This window comes from Martes martes, assembly GCF_963455335.1.
Source record: "Martes martes genome assembly, chromosome: 9".
Taxonomy (NCBI): Eukaryota; Metazoa; Chordata; class Mammalia; order Carnivora; family Mustelidae; genus Martes; species Martes martes.
Genome location: NC_137896.1, coordinates 100476570 through 100493947, shown reverse-complemented (window position 1 = coordinate 100493947; position 17378 = coordinate 100476570). Strand labels below are relative to the sequence as shown.

The 17378-nt window shown below is 47.5% G+C and overlaps 1 protein-coding gene across 2 annotated transcripts in view; it reads right to left on the bottom strand.

Moving 5' to 3' along the window:
• SMYD1 (SET and MYND domain containing 1) overlaps window positions 1-17378 on the bottom strand; it is a 42580-nt gene that overhangs the window by 4053 nt on the left and 21149 nt on the right. The window contains exons 3-9 of one of the 2 annotated variants that reach the window (XM_080813255.1): window positions 16374-16587; window positions 15293-15423; window positions 13218-13256; window positions 11159-11348; window positions 4394-4486; window positions 1932-2095; window positions 729-897 (exon numbers count right to left, since the gene is read on the bottom strand). In XM_080813255.1, the coding sequence (XP_080669381.1) occupies window positions 729-897; window positions 1932-2095; window positions 4394-4486; window positions 11159-11348; window positions 13218-13256; window positions 15293-15423; window positions 16374-16587 (1000 nt within the window). The remainder of the gene's footprint in view (window positions 1-728; window positions 898-1931; window positions 2096-4393; window positions 4487-11158; window positions 11349-13217; window positions 13257-15292; window positions 15424-16373; window positions 16588-17378) is intronic. The other variant, XM_080813256.1, reaches the window with a different exon arrangement.

The following is a 17378-nucleotide window of genomic DNA, read 5'->3' as shown; positions in this document are numbered from 1 at the left end:
TCAGGCATCACTGAGGGGCTGAGGAAACAGCAGTCAAGCTTAGTATACTAGGCATAAAGTTAGTCTTCTCACACATTTTATGACACCAAAGTCTGTCCTCTTTCCCTGTACTGTACTGCCTGAGGACAGTCCTTTGAACTCCGTCCCCCTCAAATAAACCAGCCCTTCAAAGCACAAAAGAAAACAGCAATTATTACAAGCATGCCACTTGCTAGGCACTGTTCTGAGTGCTTTTCACACGTTAACACACAGAACCCTTATCACAACCCTATCCCTTTTGTCCATTTTACTGCTGAGGAGACTGAGGTGCACACATTCCACGTTTGCGCTCACACAGCTGGAAAGGGGTGAAGCTGGAATTTAATCCCAGCAGTCTGATTCCAGAGCCTGCACTCCCCAGCTCCACTCTACACAGCACGTCTTGCAACGTACGTGGGTGCACGCACACTGCTGGGTGGGCTTTCTCCATCCACGCTTGGAGCAGCTCAGGCTTCGAACCTCAACTTTGCCATCCACTTGCCATGGGACTATGGCCAGGCTAGACCCTTCCAGGGGCCTCAGTTTGCTCAGATGTAAAAGAAGGCGAGTGGCCCAAAGCATTTCTGAATTTCCTTCTGCTCCAGTGGGCAATCTATGGACTTTCCAAAAAGCAGAGTCCAGAACCCAGCTCCCATCTGTAGAGAGAGCTCAGACCAGAAAAGGAGGCTCAGCCCTGACATGCTACTTGCCTCTAGGTCCTTGGTGATGGGGTGGGAGGGTCCGTGCGTCACCAGGAGAATGGCGTAGGCTTTGCAGATCATCCCGTGCCCCACCTCGATGTTACCAGCATGCCAGTTGGTCAGTCCTGCCCGCATCACAGCCATCCCCAGTTGGGCGTTATTGGGGTGGTAGAGCTTCCTGTGGGGACACAGCAAATAATTGTCACAGATAATCCCAACCTTCCTTATGTCTGTACAGGATCTGACAACTTAGCAAGTACCCTCATTGACTTGGTCCATCTGCTCTCCCACCAGCGCTGTGAGGCATCTGCAGCCCGTGGAGCAGGGACTGAGCCACAGAGAAGGGGAGAAGTAACCAGACACCCTGTACAGTGAGGCTGTGGATGCTGAGACTCTGCCCTGGGCCATGAAGCCAAGTCCTCATGGGCAGAAGAGTCAGGACTCCTCACGGGAAAACAGGAAGAGGGGAGCTCTCGGGGACACCCCAGCCCTCTTCTTGGAAAGCAGAAGTTCAGGGGAGTAAAAAGAACTTGAATGTCCTTCTTGGGACAGAACTGTATTCTCACCTCCTTGGTACCCTCCTAATAGTTTCCTTTTAGCATATTGCACCATTTTCCTGGCTTTTGTTTATGAATAACATTCTCACAAAAAAAGGGAACCTGCTTGTGCCAACTTACTCATTTGGCCAAAGATACAAAGTCCCATGCCAATGTGGACATGGAAGGCAAGAGAAGACAGTGGCAGAGGGAAGGCAGGGGCTCTGCATTTTATAATTTGAAAGCAGGCTTGGCTAACACCTCTTCTATTCATTCATTCATTCATTCATTCATTCATTTATTAATAAAAGAAAGGTTGCCTATGCTGACTGCTGGAGAGACAAACCTTTCTAAGCACTTAAATTAAGTGGGACTTAGCCTTAAGAAAATCAAAAGCAGAAGCCGCTGCCCAAGTGATAGATGAGCTGGAGGATGTGGGAAAGACCAGAGACGACAGATAGGTTTCATCGCAGGTACCAGCCCTGAAGATCTGGTTATTACTACTCAAAGTACTGCGGTAAAAATGCTCAGTCGTAAGATAAAGAGAACCACAATCGATTACTGATGCCTGGGTGAGTTACAGGAAGGGGAAGTAGCAACATGTGTGCTGTCTATTTGCCATCCCTGAAATAGACACATTCCAGGGTACTTTCTGAGACCCAGCACTGCTACCTACATATAGCCATCCACCATCCTCCTGGCATAGAAGGAGGCCTCCTCGAAGGCCTGGAGGTAGGAGAGGACCTCGGAAACAGTGCTCAGCATCCGCAGCGTGTAGAGGTTGGTGTCGGCAAACACTGGCTCCTGCTTCTGCAGGCACTCCCGGCATAATTTCACAACCTGGAGGAGACACAGGCCCCGTCCATTACCACTGCCCTCACGCAGGGGAGCGTCACCACAACCCTGGACACCCCTTCTTTTAAGGCTCAGGACATTGCTGACAGGGGTGGAAAGGCCCAAGTTTGTGATCTGAATAACAAAACGGTCCTATTTTGCTATGAGTGGGGATGAAGAGGGTAACAGCGGGAGATGTGGCTGACATGGCAACAAGCAAAGAGAGGTGTTCTCATGATCAGTAGAGAGTTATGAAAGGGAGAGACTGATAGACTGATTGACTGATTCTCACAACAGAACAATGACATAGATACTACTAATATTCCCATTTTGCCAGATAAGGAAACTAAAGCACAGAGGGTAAGTACTTGACCAAAGTCACACAGGTAGTAAAACATGGAGCAAGAATTCAAACTAAGCAGTTATGCTTTGTCTTAACCACCATTCCTGTGATTCTCCACCCTGGTTGGGCTCTGGAATTACCTGGAGACCTTTTTAAAAACGGCGTGGTGTGTGGGCCCTACCCCAGACCAAGTGAAACCAAATATCTGGGGCTGTGCGGAGACCGGGATGGGGGGGTCCCTGGCATCCGTAGTTTGTACAAGCCCTCAGGTGGTCCTTATGCGCAGTGAGGTTGGACAGTCATTCTCCGAGGAAAGTGTACAAGATGAGCTGGCAGAGAGGCTCCCAGGAGGCCAGGAGACCCACCAGGAGGGTGTTGCATTGGTTCTGGTGAGGAATAAGACAGGCCTGACACCAGTCAGCTTGGAGTCAAGCTTTCCTGCCTGACTCATGTGTCTACATAGGCTTAGGCTGACCCTACAAAGTCAGATGGTCTCTGGATTTTAGTTGCTCATTGTTCTCTTCTTGCCTTGCCACTGTCATGGGAAAAATGCCACACAGTTTCTTCCATTTCAAATGAGCAGAAGCTAAATTTGGTCTGAGATTCTCCCAGTCCCAGGAGGCAACTGGTTCGGGGTGTGACAAAATGTGGGCCCACAATCCATTCATCTCGAAGACAATCCTCTTCAACCTATGGGGCCAGCCTTCCACCTGGCCCTGTTAAATTTGCACGGAAGAGGAGAGATCAGAGGAAGGGAACCACCGCGGTCCTCCTGGTTGCTCCAGCCCCTAGGTCAGGCCTCCGACGCAGGTTTTCCATATTGTACAATAACACCCTATCAACATGACCATCTCCCTACCTGACAGAACTCCTGGGAAGCAAGGAGCAGGTCTATGTTGGTCACCCCATTAAGGGCTCAAAAATGTGCAGTGATGAGGCGCCTGGGTGGCTCAGTGGGTTAAAGCCTCTGCCTTCAGCTCAGGTCATGATCCCAGGGTCCTGGGATCGAGCCCTGCATCAGGCTCTCTGCTCAGCGGGGAGCCTGCTTCCCCCTCTCTCTCTGCCTGCCTCTCTGCCTACTTGGGATCTCTGTCTGTCAAATAAATAAGCAAAATATTTTTTAAAATGTGCAATGAATGAGTAAATGAGGAGGACGAAGATAAAGGACAAGCAGACAGAAGTGAACACAAATTAATCTCTCGCATTGCGACGCCTTAGTGGCTTCCAAACCCAGCTACATGCCTGAGATGTTTAAAGAGCTTGGAAACGAAATACTGATTCGCAGTCTGTTGCAGACTGGATGAATCAGAGGGGGTGGGACACAGGACTGTGCATTTCCAGCAGGCTGCCCAGGTGACTTTGATGAAATGCTCTGTAGGTCAGTGTTTACTTGGGAAGGGGGTTGGGGGGTGGTTTGTCTCAACTTTGGGTGCCTGTTGAGACCACTTGAGAGCTTTAAAAATCCTGACATCTGGGTTCCACCCCAAGAGATTTTGATAAAATTGTCCTGGGTCGGTGTCTGAGTATCAGGATTTTTCCATGATTCTAGTGTATAGACAGTTAATAACTTCTGCTTCTTTGAGAGGCAGGGCTGAATACTCAGTAGAGACTGAAAACTGTAGCCAGGACATGCATTCAATTACAAAAAAGCAAGCAATCCACTGCCATCTCCATTTCTCCACCTCTGATGCCAACCTGAGCTAGCACAGATCCCCAGGGACATTTGTCAGGCTGCCTGTGCTCTCCCAGACCCAGTTTCAGTAGGCTGAACAGTCCCTGACAACATACCTCTAAGAGGCTCTGAAGACGAGAAGAGTCACAGTCCGAACCAAGGGACATCCTCCAGAAAAACAACGTGCTAGGTAGTCTCCCTATCTCCACCCCACCCCATTGCCCCCCACCTTACCAAAGAACCTTTTTGCTCTCTTCCCCATCCCATCCCTATAAAAATGAATTCTTACCTCATGGTACAGACCCTCAGAGCGAGCCTTGTCAATTTTTTCCAGGGTATCCTTGGAGAATTGTATCATCTCCTTTACCACCTCCTGAGACGGCTGGGAAGGAGAAGGACGATGAGTTAGACCCCCCTTCACGAAGCAACCCATTGCATCTCTGCAGAGTTGCCATCTTTGACATTCAGTGTCGTGCAAGATGGATGCCTTCCTCATTCGGAATGCTTCACTTCCATACAGGAAGCTCCAGATCCCTACAGCTTTTGCAGCTCCCTCATCCAGCTTCTGACTCAGGGGCACTTTCCACTGACCAAGCCCCAGAGCCTTGTTGGCAGCCAGTTGTTCCCCACCTTGCACTCACGTCTGGGTTTTTGGACCCCAGGGCCAAATCTGACCTTGATTCTGTGGTATTTTCTCTGGCATTTTGGATTTTTAGCCTATCACCTGAATATTTCCCATTGTTCCTCATTACTTCAAGTCAACCACATATGCCCTTGCATTTTAGTCTTTGCTCAACTCACTGATTTACATACTGACCAGCACAGAGCTAAGGACTGAAGCTTAAGGCTTGACCAAAAAAAATGTTACTCCAGTTTGCCACTGGAATTCATTAAAAGGGGGATTTGTGGCTGTGGGCATTCAGATCCTTCTGACGTATCTTAGCATCCAGTTCCTAGTTCTTTGTCTTGACCAGGTTGTATCATAAGAGAGTTTGTCAGCTGTCTCTGTGAAATCTGGACTCATTAGGCTTATAGCGTTTACCTGAGTGGGCTAGTGAATTTTTTTTTTTTTTTTTAAGATTTACTCATTTATTTGAGGTGGGAAGGGGCAGAGGGAGAGGGCGAATGAGTCTTAAGCGACTCTGTGCTGAGCAAGGAGCCTGATGCAGGGCTCCATATCATGACTCTGAGATCCTGACATGAACCGAAACCAAGAGTCAGATGCTTAATCAACTGTACCACCCAGGTGCCCCTCTAGTGATCTTACTTTTTTAAAAGATTATTTATGTATTTATTTTTGTCTCAGAGAGAGAGCGAGAGCAAGCGCACAAGCAGGGCAAGAGGCAGAGGGAGAAGCAGGCTTTCCACTGAGCAGGGAGCCTGATGCGGGACTCAATCCCAGGACCCTGGGATCATGACCTGAGTCGAAGGCAGACACTTAACTGACTGAGCCACCCAGGTACTCCCCCCTCCAATGATCTTATTTTTAAAGAATGAGGTTTTGCTTTTCAGGGAAAGAGGTATCTCAATTAAAAAGCCCATGGAGGCATCACAATTTTGAAGAAAGAAGTGCCAAACTTCTCAATTTCCAAAGAAAAAGTTTACTTGTTGTGCTTGTCCATATGAGAAACTCCTTTCTGGAATTAACTTTTTCTTTTTCTTTTTTTTCCCCTTTATTTATTTATTTTTCTTTTTTGCTTAGGCATATCTGATAAAACTTCTTTCCAAATGAAAATAACTTCATTATTCATTTGGGCCCCACAAAACTGATAGATGGAAACTGTAAAAAAATCAAAACATATGAAAAAAAGTAGGAAATAAAAATAGAAATTCCTAGAATCCACTCCACGATGAACACACCATTTTGAGAAACATTTTCCAATGCATACATATAGGCATAATATTTAAAATATTTCACAACTGGCCAGGAAAGGCACTGACCAATCAGAACAGACACTGACCATAAACAGGAGGCATGTCGATTACGGCCTTATCAGCACCTACTGGCTGAACTGCGTTCCATAGGTGTACACAGGCGTGTGTGTATATGCCAACAGCACAAATAGTTCTTCCAACTGGAAGTGTACCAGATTTCTGTCTATAGTCTATTCTTTCACTCAGTAGGTATGGATATTTTCCCATACCAATATAAAAACACATTACCACTTCGATTAATTGTAGAGTTTTCCACTGTATAAAGCCAAAATAATTTACTTAACCAGTTCTCCAGTTTTCCAAATGTCTCACTATAAGGAATTGGGTTCAGAGGCTCCATTTAGATTTTCTGCCTACATTGTTTTGTGAGGTCACCTTCACCACACTATCAAAAAGTAACAGGAGAATGGGCATTCGTTCCCTTAAAAACACACTCCCTTACGAGATGGAGATCAGGATCTTCCCTCAGCTTCCCAGGTGTCCTGAGCCAGTGCGGCAGTGTCCACCTTATAGTACAAGAGGCCCTGGCCAGGATGGCTTGCTTCTGGGTCAGGATTTCCTAAAGGAATGGACTTTCTACTTAGGCCTCTATTCACCTCACCTACTCTGGCTTCTCTGAAATTCTTGTCCCTACAATTTTGACTATCCTCTTTTCCTTCTGTACCTGGCCTCCTTGGAATCCTGCATATCTACCTGCCCTTGTCACATGGCCTGATTCCAACCACTGAGGTAGCCACCGCTGCTGTTACTTCTGTTCACAGGCCTCACTCCTGACCTCACCTTTGTCTCGATCTTTAATATGGCCGAGATTTCTGGCTTCTGGCTATCTTCTAGTCCCAGAGTGCTACTTAATCTTCTGTGAACTTGGACCTTGTCTTGGTTATAGACAAGTCATTTTAGTGCATATTCACTTTCCTAAACTCATTTCAATCAAGCACATAAGTAAAAGGGGGTCCACGTCTCACCTGGTTGTACAGAGCTCTGTAACTGGTAGTCTAGAGGTGTACCACTACTCTGCCAAACCTAGATTTTTGGTAACATCCATAGCTTGTTGCCCAAACAGTGGCTCATAGAATCAATCTAGTTTACGACCACTGGTCTCTAATCTAAGTTCCGTCATCTTTAAAACTCAAAATTCTCAGTGAAACTTGTGTAGTAATCAATAGCTTGCAAGGTAGAGTCAGAGAATACCAAGTGGTCAGATGTTAATAAAAAGTCTTGTTCAATTTGATGTTGAAACAGAAGAGGGTTACTTCAAGCTCTGGAAGTGAATCAAATTTTCTCAAGGAGGCAACTGCCAAGATTCTCAAAACAACCTGGCTAGAAGCTTGTTAATTACAAGCGCAACATGTGATAAAGCTGTTCTGAGAAAGGAAATGGGGCTGTTCCACTTGGCTCCACTTTTCAGAGTAAAGGCAAGAAGAAAGCATGATCCACAGCTAGGATTTAAGGAACCCTACAGAGACTCCCCTCCCTAGAAACACAAAATAAATAGACAACCAGGAGGAAAAGAGTGAGGAACTGGAGCAGGGGGAAATGCCAGTGGAGCAGGAGCCAGAGGAAGACGAGAGGAGGAAGGGGAGGAGTCAGTAGAGGGGGAGGAGTCAGCAGAAGGGGAGGAGTCACTGAAGGGAGAAGAGCTAGAAGAGGAAAGAGGGACGCTGGTTCCCCAACCTTGAAAAACTAGTACGTTCCTATTGTGAAAACCAGTGGTGAGGGCTGGGGAGAGAGAACAGAAAAACCCAAGCAACCTAAACAGGGAGGCTCCAAAGCTACAGTTGAGGGGAATGTTCTACATTGTGGTGTTATTTTCTCATTTTTTTAAATATTTGGTTTTTATTTTTATCCAGGTTACCACATACATTTAACTTTGGAAGGGAGGAAAAAGTCTGGTTTCTTAACAAAAAATTAAGTAATGGTGGGAGCAAGTTATGAAACAAATACCCAGGGCCACACATCAGGAAGGAAGACTGGCTGGCTTGCAGATAAAACGCATTATCCCACAGGTTCTAGAATGTCAGGACGAGGGTGGACACAGGAGCTTATTCTTTCCTGTAGCTCCTATGGTACTGTGTTCCATGCTCTGCATACACGTGCCAGCATACATTTCCCAGAATATAGAACGTTTGATTTTGTGAAAAACAAAAATCCCGTATTGGGGCGCCTGGGTGGCTCCATTGGTTAAGCCTCTGCCTTCAGCCCAGGTCATGATCCTGGAGTTCTGGGATGGAGCCTCTGCATCAGGCTCCCTGCTCAGCAGGGAGTCTGCTTCTCTCTCTCCCTCTGCCCCACCCCCGCTCGTGCACGGGCTCTCCCACTCTTGTTCTCTCTCTGTCTCAAATAAATAAATAAAATCTTAAAAAAAAAACCCCACATAATAATTCATGGGTCCCAATTCCTTTGTATCCTGTCCGGGAAAGGTGACTCTCAACTTGTCCACACCAAGCAACACTGATGTATTGTTTACAGCCTTCTCCTCTTCCTGCCACCTGTATCAAGCCTGACTATGCTTACACAGGCATATGTGTGCATGGATCTGTGTGTGTGTGTGTGTGTGTGTGTGTGTGTGTGTGTGAGAGAGAGAGAGAGAGAGAGAGAGAGCCCCTTTTATTTTTTATAAATGGTAGCATTTTTATAAATGATAGTTTATAAACAGTGTAATGGGCTGAATTCCATCCTCCCCAAATTCATATATTCAAGTCCTAACCCCTAGTACCTCAGAATGCACCTTACTGGAAATAGGTCACTGCAGACTTAATTAGTTAAGATGAGGTCATAATGGAGTAGCAGGGGTCCTTAATCCAATATGGCTGGTGTCCTTATAAAAAGAATATCAGGTAAAGACAGAGAAACACACAATGTGAAGAACGCAGAGAGAAGACGGCCATCTGAGAGCCAAGGAGAGAAGCTAGAGCAGAGCCTCCCCTCACGGTCCCCAGAGGGAACCAGCCTGGCCTACATCCTGATTTCAGATTGCCGGGCTCCAGAATTGGGAGAGAGTACATCTCTGTTGTCAGCCACCCACTTCTGGGTACTGTGTTATGGCAGCCCTAGCAAACCAATGCAGTGGCCGTGTTTGGCCCTTAATTCTTTTCCCTTAAAGAGCTTAAATTATTTTCCCTTAAAGAGCTCATTCCAGGGGCGCTTGGGTGGCTCAGTGGGTTAAGCCTCTGTCTTCAGCTCAGGTCATGATCCCAGGGTCCTGGGATCGAGTCCCACGTCAGGCTCTCTGCTCAGCAGGGAGCCTGCTCCCCCACCCCCCCGCCTGCCTCTCTGCCTACTTATGATCTCTCTCTGTCAAATAAATAAATAAAATCTTTTTTTTTTAAAAGAGCTCATTCCATATTTGTACACAAAAATTTACCTCATTGGTTTGAGTGACTGCAAGGTAATTTAATTTAAATTTTCCCAAATGGTGATTATTTAGATTTTATTCAGTTGTTCTCAACAATGCTGCAACATATCTCTTTATACACATACCTTTGTGCACATATGTAAGTAACTCTGCTGGGTAAATTCTTGAAAGTAGAACTGTTTGGACAAAGAGTAACAAATATTACATCCTAAGAATAAAAATAACTTAGTGGCAGGGCACCTGAGTGGCTCCATGGGTTAAGCATCTGCCTTTGGCTCAGGTCACAATCTCAAGGTCCTGGGATGGAGTCCCATGTCCGGCTCCCTGCTCAGTGCAGAGTCTGCCTCTCCCTCTGCTCCTCCCTCTATTCGTACTCTCTCTCTCTTCTGCCACCAAATAAATAAATAAAATCTTTAAAAAAAAAAAAAAGTTAGTGGCAAAAAAAAACTCTAGAATGGCCAGAGGATGAATGAGAGAAATGAATCAAGTGGGGAAATAGTGTTATCAGAACATTAGCACTGATAGCATTGAGTAATGGATTAATTGAGAGTCCCACTGTCTCTATCTAGAATTCAGTTTTGCTCATAGTCTTTGCTCTAATCAGAGGCAAACTTCTGCTCAAACATACAATGCAGAAGTTAAGCTCTCTAAGAAGCACATTTGTGTATTTGTATCTTAAGTGTACTGGGGGCCTGTGGGCTATAGAGAGGGGCTCAGAAAGCCTCCCCACAGGAGTCCAGGTCCTGGTTAAAAACCTATGTGTAATTTTTCAGACCTGACCACAATTACAAAGGCTCTACCTGGCATGCCTGGGGGGAAAGTGCCCTCTGGACAGTCTCTCAAGGGAGTCCAGCCCCTTGCACAATTTCATTCCTAGCCAGGGGCCTCCCCTTACAGGGGAGGAGGAGGGAAATTTGAAGACTCTCTCTCTCACTCCAACCCCGTACCCAGCACTTTTCCACCCCTAGCCCTTCCCGCAAACCCTCTCCCTCACCCTCCCACCTCAGGGTCTATAAAAGTGATGGAGCCCTTTGTTCTGAGCACCCCAGCAGTGAGAAGACCCCCACATCTGTGCCCTGACCTCCACCTGTGCTCCCTTCCATGGGGGAAAACAGAACAGGAGGTGGCCAGTTTTAGCCTTTTGTTGATACCATTGCTGGGCTCTCCCCCAGCTTAGCTGAGCTCCTGACGTCCCCTCCATGATCCTTCAGCTGCACAATGGTCTCACCATCAACCAGACAACAGGCTACTCAGGAGTTAAGCATGTTAGCCAGCCTCCACATTGCCCCATGTCCGCATTACCCATTCCCAGGGGACTAGGAATACCTTTGTGATAACCAGGCAACTAGTCTCTTTGCCCATCTGGTCTCAATATATGAAATTCTCAGCATTACTTAACCAGCAAAAGGGTAAAGAGAGGAACTAAAATTTACTCAGTGCCAACCCTATATGCCACTCCCTTTACATATATTATTTTGTTCGCTCCTCTTAACAACCCCGTCTACTGGGTGTTATCATTCCTATTTTATAGATGAGAAAACCGAGCAACTTCCCAGTGTAAACTCCTGGCAAGGGGTGGCCCCAGGACACTAGCTGGGACCTGTTATCAGTGCTCCGTCCACCCCCCATTAACACCTTTCGGACAGTTACAGGGTGGTTCTCTACGAACTAGCCACCAGGGGGCGCTGGTTAGCAGTGAACGCCAGCCTCGTGGGCTCCTGGGGAAGAGGGTCGCAAACACCGCAGTGGCAGGGCCACATGTACCTTTGGGTCATCTTTCACCCCTAGAAACAGGTCATCCTTCAGCTTTTTTTGGCAGTGCTCACAGGTGCAGTCAAAGTAGTACTGCTTCTTCAGCTGCTTCTTGCGCTCTTCGCTGACGTTAAGGAAGTCGATATATGACACTGTCAGCTCCTCTCCTTCTGAGATCTTGCCCAGGGCGCGGAGCTCAATCCTGGAGAGGGTAAAGGAAAGAGGAAGTCAGATCCAGGGCCATCAGAGTGGGCTTTCTGTTCTTCAAGGTCTCTAGGAGTTGAGTCTCAAAGACAACTTCCACTATCACTCCGAGAAAACTCCCATTTTCCCCCCAAAAGGGGAAAATGTGACCTAAAGGACAGTTTTCTGGATAATTTTGCTCTACTCATCAACCATCAAGTCTGCTCCATTTATTTAATTGGTTAGAAATCCAATTACATAGATCCTGGGTAGAGGTGACAAAGTCATACCTTGCTTCCATGCTGCAATTATCCCTGTACATTTTGCTACTGATTGCTTGCAACAAAGGGGGTCAACCTCTCCATTTCACAAGGGAGGGCACTGTCTCCCAGAGGGGAGGCAGAGGGGAAGGAACTTCCCCCCGAGGTCCCACAGCACCTTGGCAATAGTCAAGATCAGAAATCAAGTGCCAGTCATGCTTCACCTCATCACACTGCTCTCCCTGGACTGCCCTCCGTCTGCCTCCTGGGTCTGCCATGTGCAGGAAAGGAGATGCACCAAAGCCCTTCATTTTAGGGCTCTGCCGATATTCTAAAGAGTTTCATGTGAGCAACTCCTGGGCCAGTATTGAGTGTGGATCTCTGGCATCTGGTCCTGGTGGCATAAGTCAGCAGTTCTGCCCCCAACCACCCCTTCTCCAGGCACGGCTCCATCGTGATGTTCAACAGTGATCCAGTGCCGGGTAACTTAGGATTTCCAGCAGCTCTGTGTCCCATCATGACTCAGCCAATTCTTGCAAGGTCTCACAGTATCTCAAATTATTTCAATCATGTTAAGGGAATTTCCAAAACCAAATTAATTTAATGTCACTTAAATATGAAAATATGCATGCCCCATTTTACCTTACTTGGAAGGGGGATCAGGGGATAAACAGTGAGCACCACTCCATTCTCCCTCTTCCATCTCTAACACCCAGCAATTCTAGAGGTCAACTAATTGAGCCACACATGGACAATTTATTTAAGCATTTCTTGGGGAGATTAGAAATGCAGTCCACAGCCACAGAGACTTAGAACCAGGAAGGTCCCTAGAGACGCTCTCATCTTGACCTTGGCTCTAGAGATGTGGGAAGTAAAGGCCCAGGGAATGACGGAAATCATCTAAAGTCACGTGTGATGCAGGCCAACACAGACTCCAATGCACCAACCACTCCTACGCCTGCCTTCCCAGAGCCCAAACTTCCACGCAGAGTTTGGTTCTTAATCCAAAGAGCATTTCAAGTCCTTTTAAACCAAACCTGAGAAAAAGACCCATCTGGGGTTATTTATTTGTCATTAAGAAAAGTCAGAGCAAAACCTAACCTACAACACTAATTCACAATTGCCCAGAAGCAGTAAACAGAATAGTGTGAATAAATATTTATCAAAAATATCACAGTTACGGGGGCTATTTTCAGAAGCCGGTGTGGGTGGGAAGTCGGGGGTTATAAACAAACACACTCCTTTAGTAGGTCAATAACATCAGCAGTCCTCCTTTTATGATAAGCAGGACTTTGAGGGACAGTGTGGGCTTTGCTAAGGTGATGTGGACTAGAAGGGACCATCATGCTTTGGGGCTGGGGGGGTGAGAGAAGTCAGGCGTGAAAGACGGGGAAGAAAACAAGCAAAGGAAAGCAAAGGCACAGCAGGGAGTGGGTGGGTGAGGAACAAGATGATTCATATATATGCATTTAAAATACAGCATTCAGCAAGGATGAGGCTCTGGGAACGCAGGAGAACATTACAGCCAAGAAGCAGCCACAGAGTCTCAGGAAGGGGCGGGCCCAGCAAACCAGGAAAGTGAGGGAGATGGGTCAGAGGAGCAGGGATGCTTGCAAAGACTGACCCACCTCATCTGGGTGTGAAACATGGATTTCACTGCCTCATGACTGAAAGACAAAACAGACACCCGAATGCGAATCATTACCATTGGCTAGTCCAGCACAGCTAGCAAGGGGGCACAGCATCCCGGCTAGCATGATCAAAGTTTTGGCCATGACAACCAGCTATATATCCCAGCCCCTTTTAGCAGGGCTCCCTTGACCAGATGCAGCCTGGTATAATGGAAAGCACACTGGGTTTAGAACGAGAAGTTCTGGATTCAAAGGTCCTCCGTCGGTCCTGGGCTCAGTATGCTCCACTGTAATCTGGTAATGGGGTTGCCATGAGACAGCACATTTCAAAGTAGGTGCCAAAAACTGTAATGGGATGCCATTGTTATCCCACTCACAAGTATCGTGGCCGAGTAAGTGTTGCCTCTTTGATGTCTGTCTTGGGGACTGTGTGAACTGTGTATGGAGACTGGTTAGGTCACACAGGTCATGTATAAAGTAGAATTGGATTTTTTCCACTATGGCAGGCAGCTGGGCAGTGACTGCAGTCACCTTCTCTTGCACAAAAGCCAAGAAGCCAGGTACAATGTGGCTGCTCAAAATTAGTGGATGCAAAGAAGCCGGAACAGACACCAGGAATGATCTGAAGAAAGGGCTCCTGGATTCCTGTGGCTGTCACATGTCACAAGAGGAGCCCTGGGTCACCATGGCTTGGGGCAGTAGCATCCTGAAAGGCCAGCCCTATATGTGGCTGGATTTGATCCAACCAGGCTAACCTGGGACAACAGCTCCTCTGAGGAGGATTCCATGAGGTCCACGCCAGTGACCCCAAGAGGCTTAGGAAAGGAACTGCAAGTGCCACGGGAAAATTATCATTTGGGTCCCAAATAAATTTCTCTGTCTTGAGTGACTTTCTCACTTGCTCGAAAGCCTGGTGTCATGCAGGCCCTTGTTTCCAGAAATAGGAAGGAATGGGGGAATCAGAGTCCCTGCTAGACTGGGGTTTAGGCTTGATTCCTGGCTGAAAACCAGAAAGCATTGTCTCTGGTTTCCAGGAAGTTTTGGGAAAGGAAATCTGCTCACTGTTGATGGCTCAGAGTTGACTTGTATCTGTCATAAAAGCTTATCTCATCTCTAAGAGCAAAATAAGTAATACTGCTTAGGTCTTGTTCCCCCAAGTCCCCCCAGCCCTGAGCCATGGACAACAAGAGTCTTCCTGTTTGCTGACTTCTCCACTTGTGCCCACCCCCAAGACATATTCTTTGTTCTCTGTCCCTTGATCTATGCCTTTGGAGTGTGGGGCAAGGGGTGTGGGCTTCTAAAGGGCTTCATTACTCAGGGTCCTTTGCTCTCTGGCTTCTGGTTGGAGTTTGGCCAATGGGAGGAGATCAGAAAGTGGGAGGAGAGAGAGGTTGGGGTATTTAGTCACACGGCTCTCCCTCTGCCTTGCAATGGTTCCAGCAGCAGCTGCTTTCTCTACCAGTACAGCCAAGCTACTGAGTTGGGGGTAGAGAAAGGAACTTCTCCCATGGCCGTAGCTCTCACCAGCTGCAGGAACAATATGGTATACCTGCCCCCTAGGTCTAGAGGCAATAATGGTTTCATACTATTGCTAGACTCCGGACATCCCACCATTCCTTGTTAGTTTCTTAAACTTTACCCTTACTTCTATAGATTGTCCTGTTACTAAATTCTCTTTGGGTAAACTCTGAGCGTGCCTTCTGATTTCTGCTGGGACCTTGACTAATATATGCTCTGCCTCAGCCCCTTCTCAGCTGATGCTGTTCTAGAGTGACCTCTAGATAGATAATCCCAGGCTTCAAGCTTTAAAGCAGTAGTCAGAGGTTTACCTAACACATCTAGGCAGCCTCAAGAAACACGGAAAGACCCAGAAATTACCCATGTGGAATTCTTTGCTATCCTCCTCATTACCTTTCTCCTATCCACTATGATTCTAGAATGAAATTTCTATTTGCTGCCCAGTCGAAATCCATACTAGTGCAGGTTCCATGGTTTGGTTTAGGTCAAGTGGAGAAAACAGTGTGAGGTCTCCCCATCCCCATCACACCATCCCCAGTTAAAGACATACTCACTTGCCGTTGTTAAATATGACGGTGCAGTTGGGCCAACAGTCGTGGTTCACCAGACCCAGGTTGGGGAAGATGCCCACACCCACTGCCTGCAGGCCCCTCTGGTCACTGAGTGTGAAGCCATTGCAGCTAATCTACCCAGAGGAAAAGATGAGTCAGTTAACACACATAGATCAGGGACAGAACACCATCCCGGCTGCTGAGAGTTCAACAAAATAGAAGACTCGGTCACATTCTGGAGATGCGTAGAGAGTCTCCTATTCTCTAGGTCACTCCAAAGGACCCTCAAGATAAGCACCCTGCGGGAGTACCGTACTTGCTAAAATGCAAGGCCACCTTGGAAGTTTTGGGTAGTTATATTCTATACAAAGGCCAAAGAGAGAAATGTTGGTTCTGAGAAGTCTCCTCCTTTTCCTGTATCTGGGTCTCACATGAGTCTTCTCTGGTTTCTATCTTGGTTTCTCTCTCTCTGCCCTGGTCTGCCTGACTTAGTGTGTCTATGCGTGTAGGGATGGGGGTGTTGTATGGCCTAAGCCTGCTGATCCACCACCTCTTGGACTCTTAGGGCTACAAGAGGTCTGGCTTTGCTGCTCCAAGGCAGCACTCTCCAGAAGTCCTTCCTCTCCTCTCCCCGATGTCCACAGCCCCCAGCTCCAGGCTAACCATTACCCTGTCCACCGTGTCTGGGAAAAGGAATGATCTCATTTTCAATGTGACCGGTGGGCAACAAGGGATAGTGATTGGGTTTTTGTTTTCAATACAAACAGGAGAAAAAGTAGAAAGTACAGATAACCAAGAAGGTAAATTTCTATCCATATCTACCGTTTGGAGATAACAAATAGTTCGTGCACGGGATGCCAGCTTCCAAGAGGGAGGGAATGACTTCCTAGTAAGGAAATCCAGAAAGAAAGAAAGGGGGTGAAACTACTTTACTTTGGGCCTCTGTCCCCTCCAGTCCTTCTCTCGGCCTCCCCTCCCACTCTGCCCTGCAGGCTCTGAATAGGTCTTGGCAGACCAATCCCAGCGGTCACCACCACTGCCCAGCCCCCGCCCCCAGCCCCTGCGACATCATGAGGAACCGTACCACGCCGAAGATGTGCGAAATGTACTGCATGCTGAACTGCTGGCTCTGGGGTGGCCAGTACTGCAAGAAGGTGTCCACGTCCACCCGCAGCTCCTTCTGCTCCTCCTCCCCAAAGTGCTCCACGTGGTTCTGCAGGCCATCCACAGCCACCAGGCAGCCCTCGGTGAGCCCGGTGCCCTCTCTCTCCACCCGCCACATGATGCGGGCCGCCAGCCTGTGGACAGGGGCAGGGTTAGGGATGTCCCAAGGCAGTCATTCGATCCACAAGCATTTACTGACTACCTACTGCGTGCCAGGCGGTGTTGAACTGTATAGACGGAATTTCTTGAATCACAGAGCTTTTCATAGAGGGGGAGACCCAAGTTACAAATGGAAACTAGTGCTAAGTGCTATGCAGAGAATAAAATAGGGTCATATGATAGAGAGTGCCTGGGGGAAGGGAAGCCAAGGTGATCAGAAGAGGTGACATGGAGGAGGAGCCCTGGAGCTGAAAATGGAATGAACAGAAGGCGCGGGCTCTGGGCAGAGGGAGAAGAAGCAGGGGGCACAAAGACCCTGAAGACGGAATGAGCTTGACATGATGGAAAAACAACAAGAAGGCCAAGGTGGTTGGAGCCTAGGGAGTGAGGAGTACAGAGCAAATAAAGGTAGAGAAGTGGGCAGGAACCAGGGCTCGTGGGGTCTTTGAGACCATGAAAGGGGTCTGGGGACACTGAGCTACGGCAGCCTGGTCTCTCCTGATAGTATGGCTCACTGAGACGGGTACTGGAGAAGGAGTCTAACAGCCTGGGTTCATGTCTGTTTCAAGTTACTGTATGACCTTGGGCAATTCATTTGAACCTCCCTGAATTTAGCCACAAGAGGGATAATATGTGGTATTTGGAAGACAAAGTAACGTACTGGATGTCCACATGTGTGTGAACTTATAGTCTTAGTGCTTAGAGAGAGAAGTGGGAAGACAATCCAGGTGGGGAAACAGTATAAGCAAAGGCTCAGGGGGCAGCC